Source organism: Gossypium hirsutum, chromosome D10 (assembly GCF_007990345.1).
Source record: "Gossypium hirsutum isolate 1008001.06 chromosome D10, Gossypium_hirsutum_v2.1, whole genome shotgun sequence".
Taxonomy (NCBI): Eukaryota; Viridiplantae; Streptophyta; class Magnoliopsida; order Malvales; family Malvaceae; genus Gossypium; species Gossypium hirsutum.
This window is the reverse complement of record NC_053446.1, coordinates 4,705,268-4,721,182: the sequence shown is the minus strand read 5'-3', so window position 1 is coordinate 4,721,182 and position 15,915 is coordinate 4,705,268. Positions and strand designations below refer to the sequence as shown.

Here is a 15,915-nt window from a genome sequence, read left to right as displayed (position 1 = left end):
ATAGGCTTCCAAACCAGTACATTCCAGCTATACCAAATACCCCACAGCATCCCAAGCACACGCCTCCTCAATTCATCTTGTTGGTCAATCAACATATGAGCAACAAACTCTTCAACCGAATCGTGAATAGATGCTAGTCCAACTTCTTGCTAGACAATGGTTGTAAAAGGGCAGTACTGAAAAAGAATATGCTTCAAATCTTTGTTGGCTTGACGACATCTGAGACAAATAGGATCAATATATAGTATACTTCCACGAGTCAAAAGATTGTTATTACAAGGGATAAAACGACGTAACAATCTCCATAGGTATTCTTTTATCTTCGGGGGCAAAGATTGGTTCCAAAGAGCAACTTGGTAACCTGATTTGACAGAATAGCGATCATTTGTGGTAAATTGCCATATATAACTGTTGTCGATAGGGAACCTGCTTAAAGGCATAGCAAGAATTCGCTTAGCATCATATCCTTCATTAGAGTGAATTAAATAACAAACTTGCATAGTTTCACACCCTTCAAGAGGAGCAGTGTCAACATAAAAGTTTTCACCATCATTAATCCATGGATCATTGGAAACGTTTCTCAAGTTCCCTTTACCAATTCGCCACCTAATATCTTTAAGAAGCACACCTTTGCCTTGTAATACTCTTCCAAATAAAAGAGAGAGCCGAACCCTCCGTCGAATCAAGAAAGTCACTATCCGAACAGTATCTAGCTTTGAAAACCTTACATGAAAGAGACTCGGGCGAAGTAAGGAATCGCCATCCTTGCTTAGCAAGTAGCGCCAAATTAAAACAAAATAGATTACGAAACCCCAAACCACCATATTTCTTCAGAACACAGAGCCTATCTCAAGATGCCCAATGAATCCTCCTACAACCACCCTAAGAACTCACTAGAAAGAAGTCATCATTTTTTGCAAATCGTCGGATGAATTATGAGGAAGAAGAAAGACACTAATACTATAAACTTGAGCCACCATTTTATTCACCACTTCCTTCCCAACCCTTGAAAGCAACTTATTCTTCCAATATTTAAGGATACGCTTAGACAACCATTCCTTAATAAACGAGAAGACTTGGTTTTTATTCCAACCAATAAGAGATGACAATCCCAAATAATCTCCCATGAGTAAGAGGTTCGGTTACAGCAAGAACAGCTGAGACATGGATCCGCTCATGTTGTTAGTGTTAGAACTAAGCGTAATACCGGATTTCAGAAAATTAATGGTTTGCCCAGAAACAACCTCATACCGGCCGGAGTAAAATATTTTTAACCACTTCAGCCTCAGCCTCAGCATCAACCTCAAACGCTTGAAAAAATAAAAAACTGTCATAAGCAAACAACAATTCAGAGACAATGGGACTCCCTCAACCATGAAATCCCATGCAAATTCCCATTTTCTTCAGCTTGGTGCAACAGATAGCTAAGACCTTCAGTACACAATATAAACAAGTATGGTGAAAGCAGGTCCTATTGACGAAGACCTGGAACAATAGAGTGGACTCTCTTTTCATGATGTTTTCTTTTTCGAGTTCAATGTCGGATTTAGGGTGTGAGCTAGATTTGACTTTTTAGCTTGAAGAGTGCGCTAGATGGCACTATCATATGGTTGAGCTTATGAAGTTGAGATCATCAGATAAAATTAGAATCGATGTGATAATTAATTTTGATGAAGTTATAACGATAGTGTTATAGTATTGCCTCCTAAGCTATTCTTAACTACGTGGGCTTTGTACACATAAAGATATTTTGGTTGAATGATATCAGGAATTAACTAAATACCAATTCAAATAGGGGAAAATTAAAATACAATATTTATTTTATTTTAGAATATACATTTTACATATATTTTTCAACCAATATTAGTAAAAAAATCTACGATTTATGATTTGAATCAAATTTAAGACATCCTGCCATATATACAGTCAGGGTAATTGCGCTGCCGTTCTCTCAAAGAAGAACCCAGCAAAGAATGAAATAACAGGCTGCTAGGCTATGCTAACTTCATTAAAGAAAGCCAAAACTCTCACAAAATGCCACTGTAAGCTCCGACGAAAGTGGGTTTTCAATCCATTCCCCGACTCTTTTAGCTAAAGAAACCATGGAAGAAATGATAAAGCTCCGGTAAGGGGCAACGTTAACCCTGCAAATAGGGCAAGTTGGACTAACTTCAAGCCATGCATCAATGCAGTGAGCATGAAAACAATGGTGACACATTGGCAGCCACCTGAGTTCTTCCCCATTGGAGACCATGCTAAGGCACACCACGCAATATTCAACTAATTCATGCCTGTTTCCAGTACTTGCGAACCATTTTTTATAAACGTGGATGCAGCTGACGACCAGGAAAGCCATGATAATCAAAGTTACTGAGACCTTCTTGGATAAATATATTATATAGGAAAATGGAAGGTTTTGAGTCAAATGTTGTGATTCTATTTCTTGGACTGGTAAGGAAGGTGGGAAAATTGTTGGGAAATATTTTACTCATTGCTGCCGTGTCTACTCCACTGGCGACTGCAAGTGCCTGTTACGTAATGGAAGTCCTGTGGGAAAATTGTGACCGTAATCTTAAACTCGTCGAATGGCTTTTGAAATTATAAAATTGGTTAATTATGCTATTGGTCCCTATATTGTGAGTAAGTTGTGGATTTAGTCTCTATAAATTTGGTCATTTTCAGTCCCTGTACTTTTAAAAATTTTAACTTTTAATCCTGACCACATGATAGTTATTAAATTCATGAAAAGTTTTTTTTTTCAAAATTTGATATGGTAAACACATTATTACAAATGTAATGTTATGTCAACTTGCTATTTTTAGATATAACAAAAAAAATCACTTAATAGATTTAACAACAGTTGTTTATGTTAAGACTGAAATTTAGAAATTCAAAAAATATAATGAGTAAGAAATAAGAATGAACCAATTAAAGAACATAGACTAAATCTATTACTTTACGCATAATATAGGCTAATAGTTAAATTTAACCAAATAGATTTAAATGCTACGGTTTGATTAGGGACTAAAATTGATCAAAATACAGGTACTAAATCCATAACTTACGCAAAATACAAGGTCTAGTAAAACAATTCGACCTGATAAAATTTTGTCTGCTATCATAGGATGAATATGTTCATTGAAAGAGACAAGCAAGCTTAAACTAACTGTAGGATGAAGAAGTTGTGGTCTGAATGTAACCCAACCCATGAAAAACCAGGCCCTTTAATATCAATGGGGGCTTTCACAACAGGGCCTTTAATCTCTTGTGAACTTCCCCGTGTGGTTCTCTATCTACTTCACGTTCATCTTTGTTCCTCATAAACAACATCTGCATCTCAAATTTCGTATGTTATTCTAATGTTATCAGCATTCTGAAAGGAAAAAAACAAAGAAATTTTCTTTTTGGGGCTGCTTAAATGCTGGCGTCTCAACTGTGTTATTATTTTTGTTGAGATAAGGTTCCAAGTTCTGAGTTTTCGATTCTTTAGGCTGAATGAGCTTCCATGGCTTTACTTGGTAACTGGGTTTCTCTTTTTTTTTTTGGCCATTATTTTTATTTAGTTCAGAGTTTTTACTGCCTTGAAAACTTAAAAAGAAGAAACACATGAAGATCCTTTTTTTTCCTGTTTGCTTTGTGATTGGCATGTTTAGCTTCAATTTGTATTTGTTGAATTAGTCTTTTGGAAGACAAAAGTGGTTTAATTTCATGAATTTTCTGTGTTTAGGGTGTTAGGAATTCTTGGTGTTGTTAAAATTGACTATGAGCATCTTTATTATGCTTGGTTGCCCTGAAACAGATATTGCCACTGCTCAACCTTCCTTGCAAAGTCCACTGGTTCCAGTGAGGGCTCAAACCCTTATCCATGCTCAAGTTTTATCAAATCCATGGAAATCCTCCCCATTGCCTTCTAGGATAAGTTTTCATGTAGGGCACCTGGAAAACCACAGTGGGAAACTTCAGGTTAAAGCTGTTGCAACCCTTGAACCCAAGTGTTCAGTTCCAAAACAAGGTGAACATAATAATAAGTCACAGCTTGGTGGTGATTCATGTCCTTCACCAACGCAGCCTGAATCTTGGAAGACCGGAGACTCGGATGTTGAGTTGGACGAGAAGGAAAAGTTAAGGCGGATGAGGATTTCTAAAGCAAATAAAGGGAACACACCTTGGAACAAAGGCAGGAAGCACAGTGCAGGTAATTTCCATTAATCCTGATTTCTACTTTTATGTATTGGATTGTTGACTTGTTACCATGTTACCACAAATGCATATATATTTTTATCTGCAGAGACCCTTCAACGGATAAGGGAGAGAACAAAGCTTGCAATGCAGAATCCTAAGGTGATGTCATGTAAGAGAACTTTTGTTATTACAGGGACTGAACTTTGTGAGTTTTATGTACACATTGAGTGAAACTAATGACATCGATAACGTTTTCTCCTATCTGAATCAATAAATTCATCCTTAACTGGTCAATGTAATTCGTTTATTTTTTCCACCATAATCCCCTGAGGGCAAATGATGGATTGATGGCAATTTGGATTGTGGAAATTACTTAAGCACAATAGCTGAAAAGCAAACAATTGAATGCAAATTCTGTTTCAAAATGCAGGTCAAAATGAAGTTGGTTAACCTAGGACATGCTCAGAGGTGGGTGCTTCATTGTTCTTAAGTTTTTCAACTACGATATATCAAACTTCTTTAATTTATTAGGCCTTTCTTTCTACCTTTTTAATTCTGAAGTGACTGTTTCATAATGATCCTACAGCAAAGAGACGAGAGAAAAAATTGGAGAGGGTGTGCGAATGGGATGGGAAAGGCGCCGTGAGAAGTTAATGCTGCAGGAAACTTGCCACTTTGAGTGGATGAACTTGATTGCTGAAGCATCTAGAAAAGGCTATCTTGGTGAGGAAGAGCTACGGTGGGATTCTTACAAGATACTAGATGAGCAGTTGACAAAGGAGTGGTTGGAAAGTGTCGAACAAAGGAAATCGATGCCTAGACCAAAAGGTAGCAATAGAGCACCAAAATCCCCTGAACAAAGAAAGAAAATTGCTGAAGCCATTGCTGCCAAATGGGCTGATCCTGTAAGTGCTTGCATGATTGAATTTTTTTTTTTATCCATCAGCAGTGAAAATTATGACATTGATCATAGGCATCTACAAATGTCACTTTATGGATGATATTGCTGACAAGATATCCTTATGTCTTTGCGTCTGAATGTGGATTTTCCATTTCTTGTAATATGCTGAATAGGATTACCGCGAGAGAGTTTGCTCTGGCTTGGCAAAATATCATGGCATTCCGTCTGGGGCTGAAAGAAAACCAAAGAGGAAGCCAGCGGCTGGTACACAGTCCAAGCAGAGCCCTCCAAAGAGGAAAGCTAGTGATACAAACTATTCTTCTGGAAGTGAGACTATAAGCCCAATTGAGCGGTTAAGGATACGAAGAAGAAATAAACCACTTTATAAGGATCCTATGGCAAGCTCCAAGCTCGAGATGTTGAAGAACTTAAGAGCACAAAGAGCAGCAGAAGAATTAAAGAAAACCGAAGCAGTTGAAAGAGCAAGGTTAGCATTTGCTTACATTCCGCAAGCATACATCTGTTAGAACCTTCATGGATATCTCCCTTAAGCATTCCCATGCATTATCATTTTCCTGCATTCTAAGTACCAATGAGAAAAGTAGGCTGCTAATTCTCTGGATAACTCAATGCTTACATATATGACACTGCAGGCTTTTGATTGCTGAAGCTGAGAAGGCCGCGAAAGCCCTTGAGGTCGCTGCAATGAAGAGCCATGTTGCTCGAGCTTCCCTTATTGAAACCAGAAAACTTATAGCCGAAGCAATTCAGTCAATTGAATCGATAGAGATCAGACACGTTTCATCCGATGAGAATAGTGGATACATTTCTGTTGACTCGGCTGAACCGGTTAGCCATGTTGAGAACAAAATGCAATCAGAAAGCAGTGGTTCGGACCAAGCAGAACAGAAAGAAGTAAATGGGACTAAGCATGAGGAGTACAATTTCTCTAACTTTATTTTCCCGAAGATAGTGAATGGTGACAACGCCAAAGAACTTACTTCTCCATGCTCGAATAATCACAGTATATCAACTCTCAACTTTGAAAGTTCGATAAACTCTGATTCATCTAAGCAAGTTGGCCATTTGGAAACAAATGGGATGATCCAACATGAGAAGAACCCCATGCTAAATGGAACCGAAGTTGAGCTGAAGAATAATGATGTGCCATCTAAAGCAGTCGCTGTAACTAAGAAATGGGTCCGTGGTAGGCTTGTTGAAGTCACTGAAGAAGCTTCATAAGTATCATAAACTACACAACGGATCTTCATATAGAGCTTCTTCAACGTACTTTGCTGTGGAGTTTGATTCCTGTTATCAGCTATATTTTAACAATTGCAATTTGCAAAATCTCTGTTAATGCATCTTTTTCTGTACTTAAATTATTTATTTGTTTTAGATACTAATTTTAGATTAGCAAAAAGGGTATTGCCCTTCAATCTCTAAGCTTGTTCTTCTTTGTTCTTTCCTTCTTTCCATTTTACTGTTTCATTGGGAGAGCAATTAGCAATTGGTCGGTTTGGTTAAAAGAATCGATTTAATCCACTAATTTTATATCTTAACCAATTCATTGTCCATCTTAATCCTTAATGCATCTAATTGCTCACTTATATTTTTGTAATTTTTTTAAGCAGGAGAAATGAAAAGTAAAAACGCTAGTAAGAGATTTTTTTTTAGTTTTGATTAAATTTTTTATATGACTTTATATAATTATTATATTTTTTAAATATATTAAAAAATAATTAAATATATCTATTCAATTACGAAAATTTATAATGATTTAATTTAGATATAATTATAAATTTAATTTTTTTTTGTTAATTTGATATTTACTTTTTTTAACTAAGTTTGACCATTAATCTTTTTAAAAAGAGTCAAATTATTTTTTTTAATGGAAATATTAATTTTTAAATATATGTGTGGCAATCTAATTGACATTTCAATAAATAATTTAAAAAGTATAAAAATTCAAAATTCAAAAAATTATAAAATTTTCATTAAAACTTTAAAAAAATTTACACATAAATTATCATATAAATTATTATATTTAAAAATTTAACATTTTAATTAATATTTTCATTAAAAATTAATTTCTACTCTTTCAAAAAAATTTGATAGTTAAATTTTATTTTCTTGAAGGTGAATTTTAAATAAGAAAAGAATGAGAAATACGCCTTAATTTATTTTAATCGAGGGTTTGCTCAGCTGTCATGTTCGCTACTTGGCAATCTCTCACGTGTGAGGGCACAATACGAGGTCGTTTCCTTGCAGGAAAATATCAGATCGGACCGGTAGTGAGTCTTTTTCCACCGACCGTTTCTTCCTTCTCAACCTTCGCCATCTCCAACTCCACAGACGATTAATTGTCTCAAAATTTTTTTTATCAAATCCCTAAATTATAAACCAATAATCACCGAGACCCCAGATTTCCTTAAGTCCCTAGTTATATCGTCACCGACTCGGCCATTCACTCCTTCACTCGCTCACTAACTCACTAGCAAAAAATGGACCGAGATTCATCCGACGAAGACGACGACCGACGTAACTTAACCTACCGAAACGACACCACAAGGTCCAGTTTCAATGTCGAAGAGCTCGAACCACAAATGCGGCGTCGTTCCAAGCTCACTTTCCACAAAGGTTATCTCTTCGCCCTTGTGCTCCCTCTGCTCATCGTCTTTATCTACTTCTCCACCGATATTCGCTCCCTCTTCACTTCCGATATCTCCTCCTTTAAATTCAATACGGTGTCGGATCAAATCAGAGAATCCCAACTCCAAGCTCTTCACTTGTTGAACCGGCAGCAAAGTTCCCTTCTTTCTATCTGGAATCACACTTTCATTAACTCTAATAACATCACGACCGTCCAATTTGATGATATCAAAGCCACATTGCTCACCCAGATCACGTTAAACAAACACATGCAGCAAATTCTATTATCCCCTTACAAAGCCGGAGACACCCTTCAAAACGGCACTGCTTTGGATCCCAGTTCTGCCGGTTACGGTTTCCACCGTTGCAGAAAAGTTGACCAGAAATTTTCTGAAAGAAGAACCATTGAATGGAAACCCAGACGGAATAAATTCTTGTTCGCGATTTGCTTGTCGGGTCAGATGAGTAACCATTTGATTTGCTTAGAGAAACATATGTTTTTCGCGGCGATTTTGAATCGGGCATTGGTGATTCCGAGTTCGAGATTCGATTATCAGTACAACCGGGTTCTGGATATCGAGCACATCAACGATTGTATTGGTAAAAAAGTTGTTGTACCATTCGAGGATTTTATGAAATTGAAGAAGAATCACGCTCACATTGACAAATTCATTTGCTATTTCTCGACCCCGCAGCCGTGTTACATGGACGAAGAGCATTTGAAGAAGTTGAAGTCGTTGGGAATTTCGATGGGGAAATTGGAGGCTGCTTGGAAGAATGAGGATGTTAAGAATCCAAGTCGAAAGACGGTCAAGGATGTTGTGGAGAAGTTTGGGTCTGATGATGATGTGATTGCAATTGGGGATGTTTATTTTGCCGATGTGGAAAGAGATTGGGTGTTGCAACCAGGCGGTCCGATTGCTCATAAGTGTAAGACGTTGATAGAGCCAAGTAAACTTATCTTGTTGACTGCTGAACGGTTCATTCAGACGTTCTTGGGTAGTAATTTTATCGCTCTTCATTTCCGGCGACACGGCTTCTTGAAGTTCTGGTATGTTTTTCTATTTTGTTGTGATCTATTGCTTAGGAAGCCAAGAACCTTCATAGTTTTACGCTACAGAATAAAAAGCAAAACATTGAAATGATGGCATTGGGCGTATTTTGCTTTGATTTCGAAGTGTTGGAAATTTGCTAGAGCATGAGGGAGAGTTTGTTCATAATTATTGAGAAACTCAATTTGAGTCAAAAATGTTTTGGGATGATGATTGATGTCGGTTTGTGTGAATGCCACTAACATTTCTTGCTTATTCCCCAGCAATGCTAAAAAGCCAAGCTGCTTTTACCCTATTCCTCAAGCTGCGGATTGCATTACTCGGATGGTTGAAAGGGCCAACTCTCCAGTCATATACCTTTCAACAGATGCAGCAGGGAGCGAAACTGGTTTGCTGCAATCAATGATCATGCTGAATGGAAAGACTATACCACTGGTTAAACGTCCTCCTCGTAATTCAGCTGAAAAATGGGATGCCTTATTATACAGACATGGCCTTGAAGGTGATTCTCAGGTGAGAATTTGATACTATAGTGTTAGTAGGAAGAACCATAGGAGTTGATTCTCACGTAATGTGGCTTGAAACAACTTTATTCATTTTCTATTTCTTACTAAGGTTCTCTCACATTTCCCTTGCCCTCGTTCTAGTTTATACTGGCCGATGATCAAAGTGTGGCTGGTTTTGAAAAGTGCAAATTTGTTCTTAATTTTCTTCGCCTTCAATCATCAAACTAAGCTTTTGAAGTTTCTGAAGTGCATTTCATTTACGTTATTGTTCAGTACAGTTCAGAGTTCTGTGAATCAATGAACAGGCCCCCGAACTGCATGTAGCCTTAGCATACATATCATTGCTATTTTGCTTGGATCAATCTAAATTTGCTCTGTGATACTGAAGGTGGAAGCTATGCTGGATAAGACCATCTGTGCTATGGCGAGTGTGTTCATCGGAGCCTCAGGTTCGACTTTCACAGAGGACATTTTACGACTCCGAAAAGACTGGGGAACGGCATCTATATGTGATGAGTACTTATGCCAAGGTGAAAACCCAAACTTCATTTCAGGTGAAGAGTGAAGAATATGCAGAATTGGCAATCTCCTGACATAGTCTATTTGCAAAGGATAATGTATCATAAGAGCAATTAATTGATTACTTTAGTGTGTTCCATGAATTTAACCCCCCCCCCAAACCTTTATTCTTTTATTGACTTTGTAAATTACCATCATCAATCAGTTCAGTAGTTGAGGAAACCATGTTTATGAAATAAAGCCCAGGGATATGACGTTAAATATATAGTTGAAGCGCAATTTTCATCTTAACTTTTACTTCATTTGCCATTGTTTCATTGTTCACATGATTGGCCAACCTCCACTTCTGCATTAAAACATCTCTAAAATTTATCAACTTACAAATAAAATAAAATAAAATTGATATATAATACTAATAATTTTTTTTTAATTAACGTTTCATCTAATCAGACCTCTTGACTCGGTCTTTCATAGTTTACAGGCAAATCCATGCCTTTTTTTCCCTTTAAACTGTTTGATTTTTCACAAAAGAGATCTGATTTGAGAATAAAAAAAAGGATTGGAGATATTAGGAATTCTTAAATCTTAACGTATATGTCATTTTAAGAACAATGAATGAACTGAATGAAGCTTAGGCCTATTTGTAAATATATGTTTTCATTCTTGTTGGGAACTTTTTTTGATATACGGATCCCTTTGCTTCATTTTTTATACCAATTCATCTACATTAATCAATACCCAAAACAACATAAGGTCTCATCTTTTTATCTGTTTTATGTTGTTTTTGTATTGAAGCATATATAGTTTATAATAACAATATGAAGATATATATCATAGTGAAGGCAAGCTTGGTAGTGTTCCCAATTAAAGGGAAAATCTGGTGCTTTAGCAGATCCATTGACCATTATGCATCAAAATCCACCGCAGCTAACACCCCTTCCACTGCGAAAGGGCTTTGGAAGAAAATGTCATCCAATTCCAAGCAGCCCCTCAATGCCAATGCTAAACTTCTTGTTGATTTCGTTTCGAACAAGGTAATAATACCCCTTTTATTCCATCCTTACATTGACTTCAACGTGTAAGTGAAATGTCCTGTGTGTTTCTTTTACTGCGTACATGGTTTTTGTTATAGATGAATAAGGCTTGGATTGGTTTGGAAAAGGCACCTGAGGGTAGTTTCAAAAACAAGCTACATGGGTACTTGAAACCCAAACCTGGTTTGTTTAAGATTTTGATTGACATTTGTTTATGCTGATCAAGTTTTTCTTTGGTTCAATTGTATGTAGTTTCGGGTTGCGGCTATTAGCTCGAGTTAAACCATCTGAGATTTTCTTGAAATCTATAACCAAGGATGTTACCAATGTTCAGATTACATACCCTTGCAGGTTCCTTTCTTGTTCCTTACTAATGCAACATATTATGTTTTTTATATCTCACAAAAGTAACATTGCAGACACTATTTTACAGTTGTCTAGTGTCTGAAAATATGGATATTTGCAGGGATTGAACTATGTTGGTTCAATGTGCTTTTCAGATTACGAGTTTGTTCCAGTTGCTTCTAACGTTTTGCAGTTTAAATGCATGGTTTGTGCGGCAAAGATTACGACATACAGCCTTGAGGTAATCAATCGATAAACAGATTAGAAGATACAAAGATTATTTTAGCATGAAAATAAAGTGTAGAATGTTTATATGTTTTTAGGGGTACGGTTATACACAGGAAATACTATTACAGTTCGGTTTCGTTGCTTCCACTGACTATGGCATTCGCTGTACGTATGTGTTGTTTCCCCCATCATTTACTCTGCAACCAAACCTCTTTGGCTTAGTCTCAACACACTAATTTTCCTTTCATACAGGTGCTACCTGTTAAGAGTGATGCAGTTGTAACTGCAAAAGTTGTTAGTTTGTTAAAGCGGGTATTAGGTAAACAGCAGTTATTTGGTTTACGTCAGTTAGACCCTACGTGTATAAATGCATGCAAAGGCTGCATATTCAACGTATGAAAATTAATGAAAAATTACTCTTCTTGATCTCTCTTTTTGTTTCTGTTTAGTTTTTTTCTTTACTTTAACATGGTATCAGACTGTTCCTGGGTCGTCTTTCTCGTCTGTCCGCTGTGTTGATTTTTTCTCTTCTTCAAATGGACTGCGCTGCTACTGATGGTGTTGTGGACAATAGGTTATTTTCTACAAAGAAGATCAGTGTTCTTCTTGATGATAATGCCTATTTCTTATGGAGGCAACAGGTTCTTTTGGCACTAAAAGCACATAAGCTTCAAGGCTTCTTGGACTCGCAGCAAACTCCTGTTCAGTTTGTTTCCGATGGGAATGGTGGTCGTCAGGCTAACCCAGAGTTTGAGCGTTTTGAACAGCAAGACAGTGCGCTTGCATCGTGGTTGTTACACCTGGCCATCAAACTCATTGGAACTCACTGGAGAGCCATCAAACGGATTTTGAGATACCTGGTCGGTACCATAGAGCATGGACTAGTTCTTACACCTGGTCAGCTGGAACTGGTATGTTATTCTGACGCAGACTGGGCATCATCCATTGAAGACCGTCGATCGACTTCGGGGTATATTGTGTTCTTAGGTTCAAATCCGGTTGCTTGGTGCTCAAAGAAGTAGCCAGTGGTGTCAAGGTCTTCTGCTGAAGCAGAATATCGTAGTCTCGCAAATTGCGTGTCCGAGCTTTTATGGCTTCAACAACTGTTGACTGAAGTAGGCATTTCTCCATCTAAAGTGCTGGTTGTTTGGTGCGATAATTCCTCTGCAGTCTCTGTGGTTGAGAATCCTACACATCATGCCAGGATGAAACATGTTGAAATAGATCATCATTTTGTTAGGGAAAAAATTCTTGCAGGACTGTTACAAGTCAACTTTGTGCCTTCTGATCAACAGGTTGCAGATGTTCTAATTAAACCAATTACCCCTAAGATGTTTTCTCTGTTTCGATATGCCCTTAGGGTCTTGTCGCTTGATGAGCTTAAAGCTCAGAAATCAACTAGCTAGGGGAATGTTAAGAGTGATTTGAGTTCTTTCCCACTCAGTGTCAGATGCGTGATTTGCAGACTAGAGAGGTGCTCCTGACGGGTTCTGTGCATCATGGCTTATATCGGCTTCATCTCAACAAGCTTCCTGAAGGTGGACTGTCTTCTAAGCATGCTCAATGTCTCACAGTTAGTAAAATGCTTCTTTTAAATGTTTGGCATTCTCGGCTAGGGCACTCCTGTCGAGCTATACTTACAAAAGCTCTTTCACGATGTAATATTCAGTTTACTGATAGTAATAAAGTTGTTGAGTGTGTTGCTTGCCATTTGGGTAAAGAGCATAAACTTCCTTTTTCCAAGTCAACCACTACATACAGCTCACCTCTACAATTGATAGTTGCTGATGTTTGGGGGCCGGCCCCGATTGTTTCCAACGAGTTTCGTTACTATGTTGCTTTCACTGATGCATACTCTCGCTACACATGGCTTTACTTCTTGAAGAGTAAGTCAGAGGTCGCTACTGTGTTTCCTCAGTTCCATCGTCAAGCTGAGCGAGTACTTGGTGCAAAAATTCAAGTGCTACAAACAGATGGGGGTGGGGAATTTCAAGCATTAAAGCACTATCTAGCCCAGCAAGGGATTGTCCATCGTCTCTCGTGTCCTTACACCTCTGCACAGAACGGTCTTGTTGAGCGCAAACACAGACAGGTGGTTGAAACAGGTCTGACCATGCTTGCTCATGCTACCATGCCTTTAAAATTTTGGAATAATGAAGCTTTTTACAGTGCTGTATTCCTGATCAACAGATTACCCTCTCAACCTTTGGGAGATATATCATCCTATGAGAAATTGTTTAAGATGAAGCCAGATTATTCTTTCCTTCGAACATTTGGTTGCTTGTGCTTTCCAAACCTTCGACCATTTAACAAAACTAAATTCCAGTTTCGGTCTTCACCCTGTGTGTTCTTAGGATACTCACCATTGCATAAAGGCTACAAATGCCAGGATACAACAGGTAAAATTTATGTTACACGTCATGTAACTTTTTATGAAAACACTTTTCCATACAAAGCTATTTCTCCATCACCACGTGCCTCGTCTAACCCAGTGTCTCAGCCTAGTGCAAAACTTTTTGTCTTAGCCCCCAGACAAAAACCCTGTGCTAACCCACCTACCACCACTAACCTTAATAATCACCCTACACCACCTAGTGTCTCACCTACAACAACTCTTTCACAATTTGACCACCAAAATGTGACATAACCTAACTTCACTGTTTCACCTAGTCTACCTACCCCTCAACCATTGACACCTGTCTCATTTACGTCAACTACCTCATCCAGACCACATACAGCTCAACCATTACAAGCTTCACAATCGGCTCCTCTCAACATGCATCCCATGGTTACCAGGAGCAAAGTTGGGACTTTCAAACCAAAAGTTTATATGAGCTCAGTACAATGCTTTTCAGCTGAGGTTCCTTCTGATATTCACACTGCAATGACATCTCTATGCTGGCAAACAGCCGTCCGTGATGAGTTACAGGCATTGGCTCGCAATAACACCTGGACACTCTGCTCACTACCTAGCAATCGAAGGGCAGTCGGATGCAAGTGGCTTTTTAAGATAAAAAAAAAGTCGATGGATCAGTAGATAGGTACAAAGCTCGGTTGGTAGCAAAAGGCTTCTCTCAACATGCAGGACTTGATTTTCGTGACACGTTCAGTCCGGTCGTTCGAGCATCCACTATTCGCACTGTTCTTGCTCTTGCTGTTATAAAAGGGTGGTTGTTGAGACAAGTCGACATTAATAATGCTTTTCATAATGGTGAGCTTACTGAAGAGTTGTATATGGAACAACCCCCTGGTTTTGAAGTTTGTGATGTCACTGGTCAGAAGCTCGTTTGTAGATTGCACAAAGCTCTCTATGGTCTGCGACAAGCTCCCCGTGCATGGTTTCAAACTCTCAAGCAATATCTTGTTGACCAGCTTGGTTTTCGAGCATCCAAAGCTGACTCTTCTCTATTTGTTCGAGGATCTGCAGGACAGTGTATACTACTCATGGTCTATGTTGATGACATTGTCCTCACAGGCAGTTCGGATCAAGAAATAGCAGATGTAGTACTTCATCTTCATAATAAATTTGCTCTCAAGGATATGGGAGAGCTCAATTTTTTTTGGGAATTGATGTACAGCACACTACACAGGGAATACTACTCAGCCAGAAGAAGTACATTGCCGAATTGCTTAAAAAAACTGGAATGGCCGAGGCCACTCCCACGCCAACACTTATGGTAAGCAGCCCAAAATTAGTTGCTTCAGATGGTAGTCCTCCGATGCTCATTTGTACAGGAGTGTTGTAGGAATGCTGCAATATGTGTGTATTACACGACTTGATCTGTCGTTTAGTGTCAATAAACTCAGCCAGTTCATGAACGCTCCAAGTGAAACTCATTGGAGAGCCATCAAACGAGTTTTGAGATACCTGGCCGGTACCATAGAGCATGGACTGGTTCTTACACCTGGTCAGCTGGAACTGGTATGTTATTCTGACGCAGACTGGGCATCATCCATTGAAGACCGTCGATTGACTTCGGGCATGTTGTGTTCTTAGGTTCAAATCTGGTTGCTTGGTGCTCAAAGAAGCAGCCAGTGGTGTCAAGGTCTTCTGTTGAAGCAGAATATCGTAGTCTCGCAAATTGCGTGTCCGAGCTTTTATGGCTTCAACAACTGTTGGCTGAAGTAGGCATTTCTCCATCTAAAGTTCCGGTTGTTTGGTGCGATAATTCCTCTGCAGTCTCTGTGGCTGAAAATCCTACACATCATGCCAGGATGAAACATGTTGAAATAGATCATCATTTTGTTAGGGAAAAAATTCTTGCAGGACTGTTACAAGTCAACTTTGTGTCTTCTAATCAACAGGTTGCAGATGTTCTAACTAAACCAATTACCCCTAAGATGTTTTCTCTGTTTCGATATGCCCTTAGGGTCTTGTCGCTTGATGAGCTTAAAGCTCAGAAATCAACTAGCTAGGGGAATGTTAAGAGTGATGCAGTTGTAACTGCAAAAGTTGTTAGTTTGTTTGTTTAATGTGTGAATGGTAATGAACAGGT

The 15,915-nt window shown here is 38.3% G+C and overlaps 3 protein-coding genes across 4 annotated transcripts; all 3 read left to right on the top strand.

Moving 5' to 3' along the window:
• The first annotated feature begins 3,202 nt into the window (after positions 1–3,202).
• On the top strand, positions 3,203–6,522 carry LOC107913830 (uncharacterized). Of its 2 annotated transcripts, XM_016842476.2 has the most exons (7): positions 3,203–3,518; positions 3,800–4,195; positions 4,289–4,341; positions 4,613–4,650; positions 4,769–5,087; positions 5,257–5,570; positions 5,737–6,522. In XM_016842476.2, the coding sequence occupies exons 1-7, from the start codon at positions 3,506–3,508 to the stop codon at positions 6,323–6,325; spliced, it is 1,722 nt and encodes a 573-aa protein (XP_016697965.1). In that variant the 5' UTR covers positions 3,203–3,505; the 3' UTR covers positions 6,326–6,522. The 2 variants fall into 2 exon arrangements, with proteins under 2 accessions (XP_016697965.1, XP_016697964.1); XM_016842475.2 differs by lacking the exon at positions 3,203–3,518 and having other exon boundaries at positions 3,728–4,195.
• A 776-nt stretch (positions 6,523–7,298) lies between these two features.
• Positions 7,299–10,075, top strand: LOC107913829 (O-fucosyltransferase 36). The gene is made up of 3 exons (XM_016842474.2): positions 7,299–8,786; positions 9,051–9,300; positions 9,682–10,075. Exons 1-3 carry the CDS (start codon positions 7,588–7,590, stop codon positions 9,856–9,858), a joined length of 1,626 nt encoding a protein of 541 aa, XP_016697963.1. The 5' UTR covers positions 7,299–7,587; the 3' UTR covers positions 9,859–10,075.
• A 314-nt stretch (positions 10,076–10,389) lies between these two features.
• LOC107915231 (uncharacterized) lies at positions 10,390–13,129 on the top strand. The gene is made up of 6 exons (XM_041102889.1): positions 10,390–10,846; positions 10,945–11,009; positions 11,099–11,197; positions 11,313–11,432; positions 11,515–11,584; positions 11,672–13,129. Exons 1-4 carry the CDS (start codon positions 10,631–10,633, stop codon positions 11,317–11,319), a joined length of 387 nt encoding a protein of 128 aa, XP_040958823.1. The 5' UTR covers positions 10,390–10,630; the 3' UTR covers positions 11,320–11,432; positions 11,515–11,584; positions 11,672–13,129.
• Positions 13,130–15,915: the final 2,786 nt, after the last annotated feature.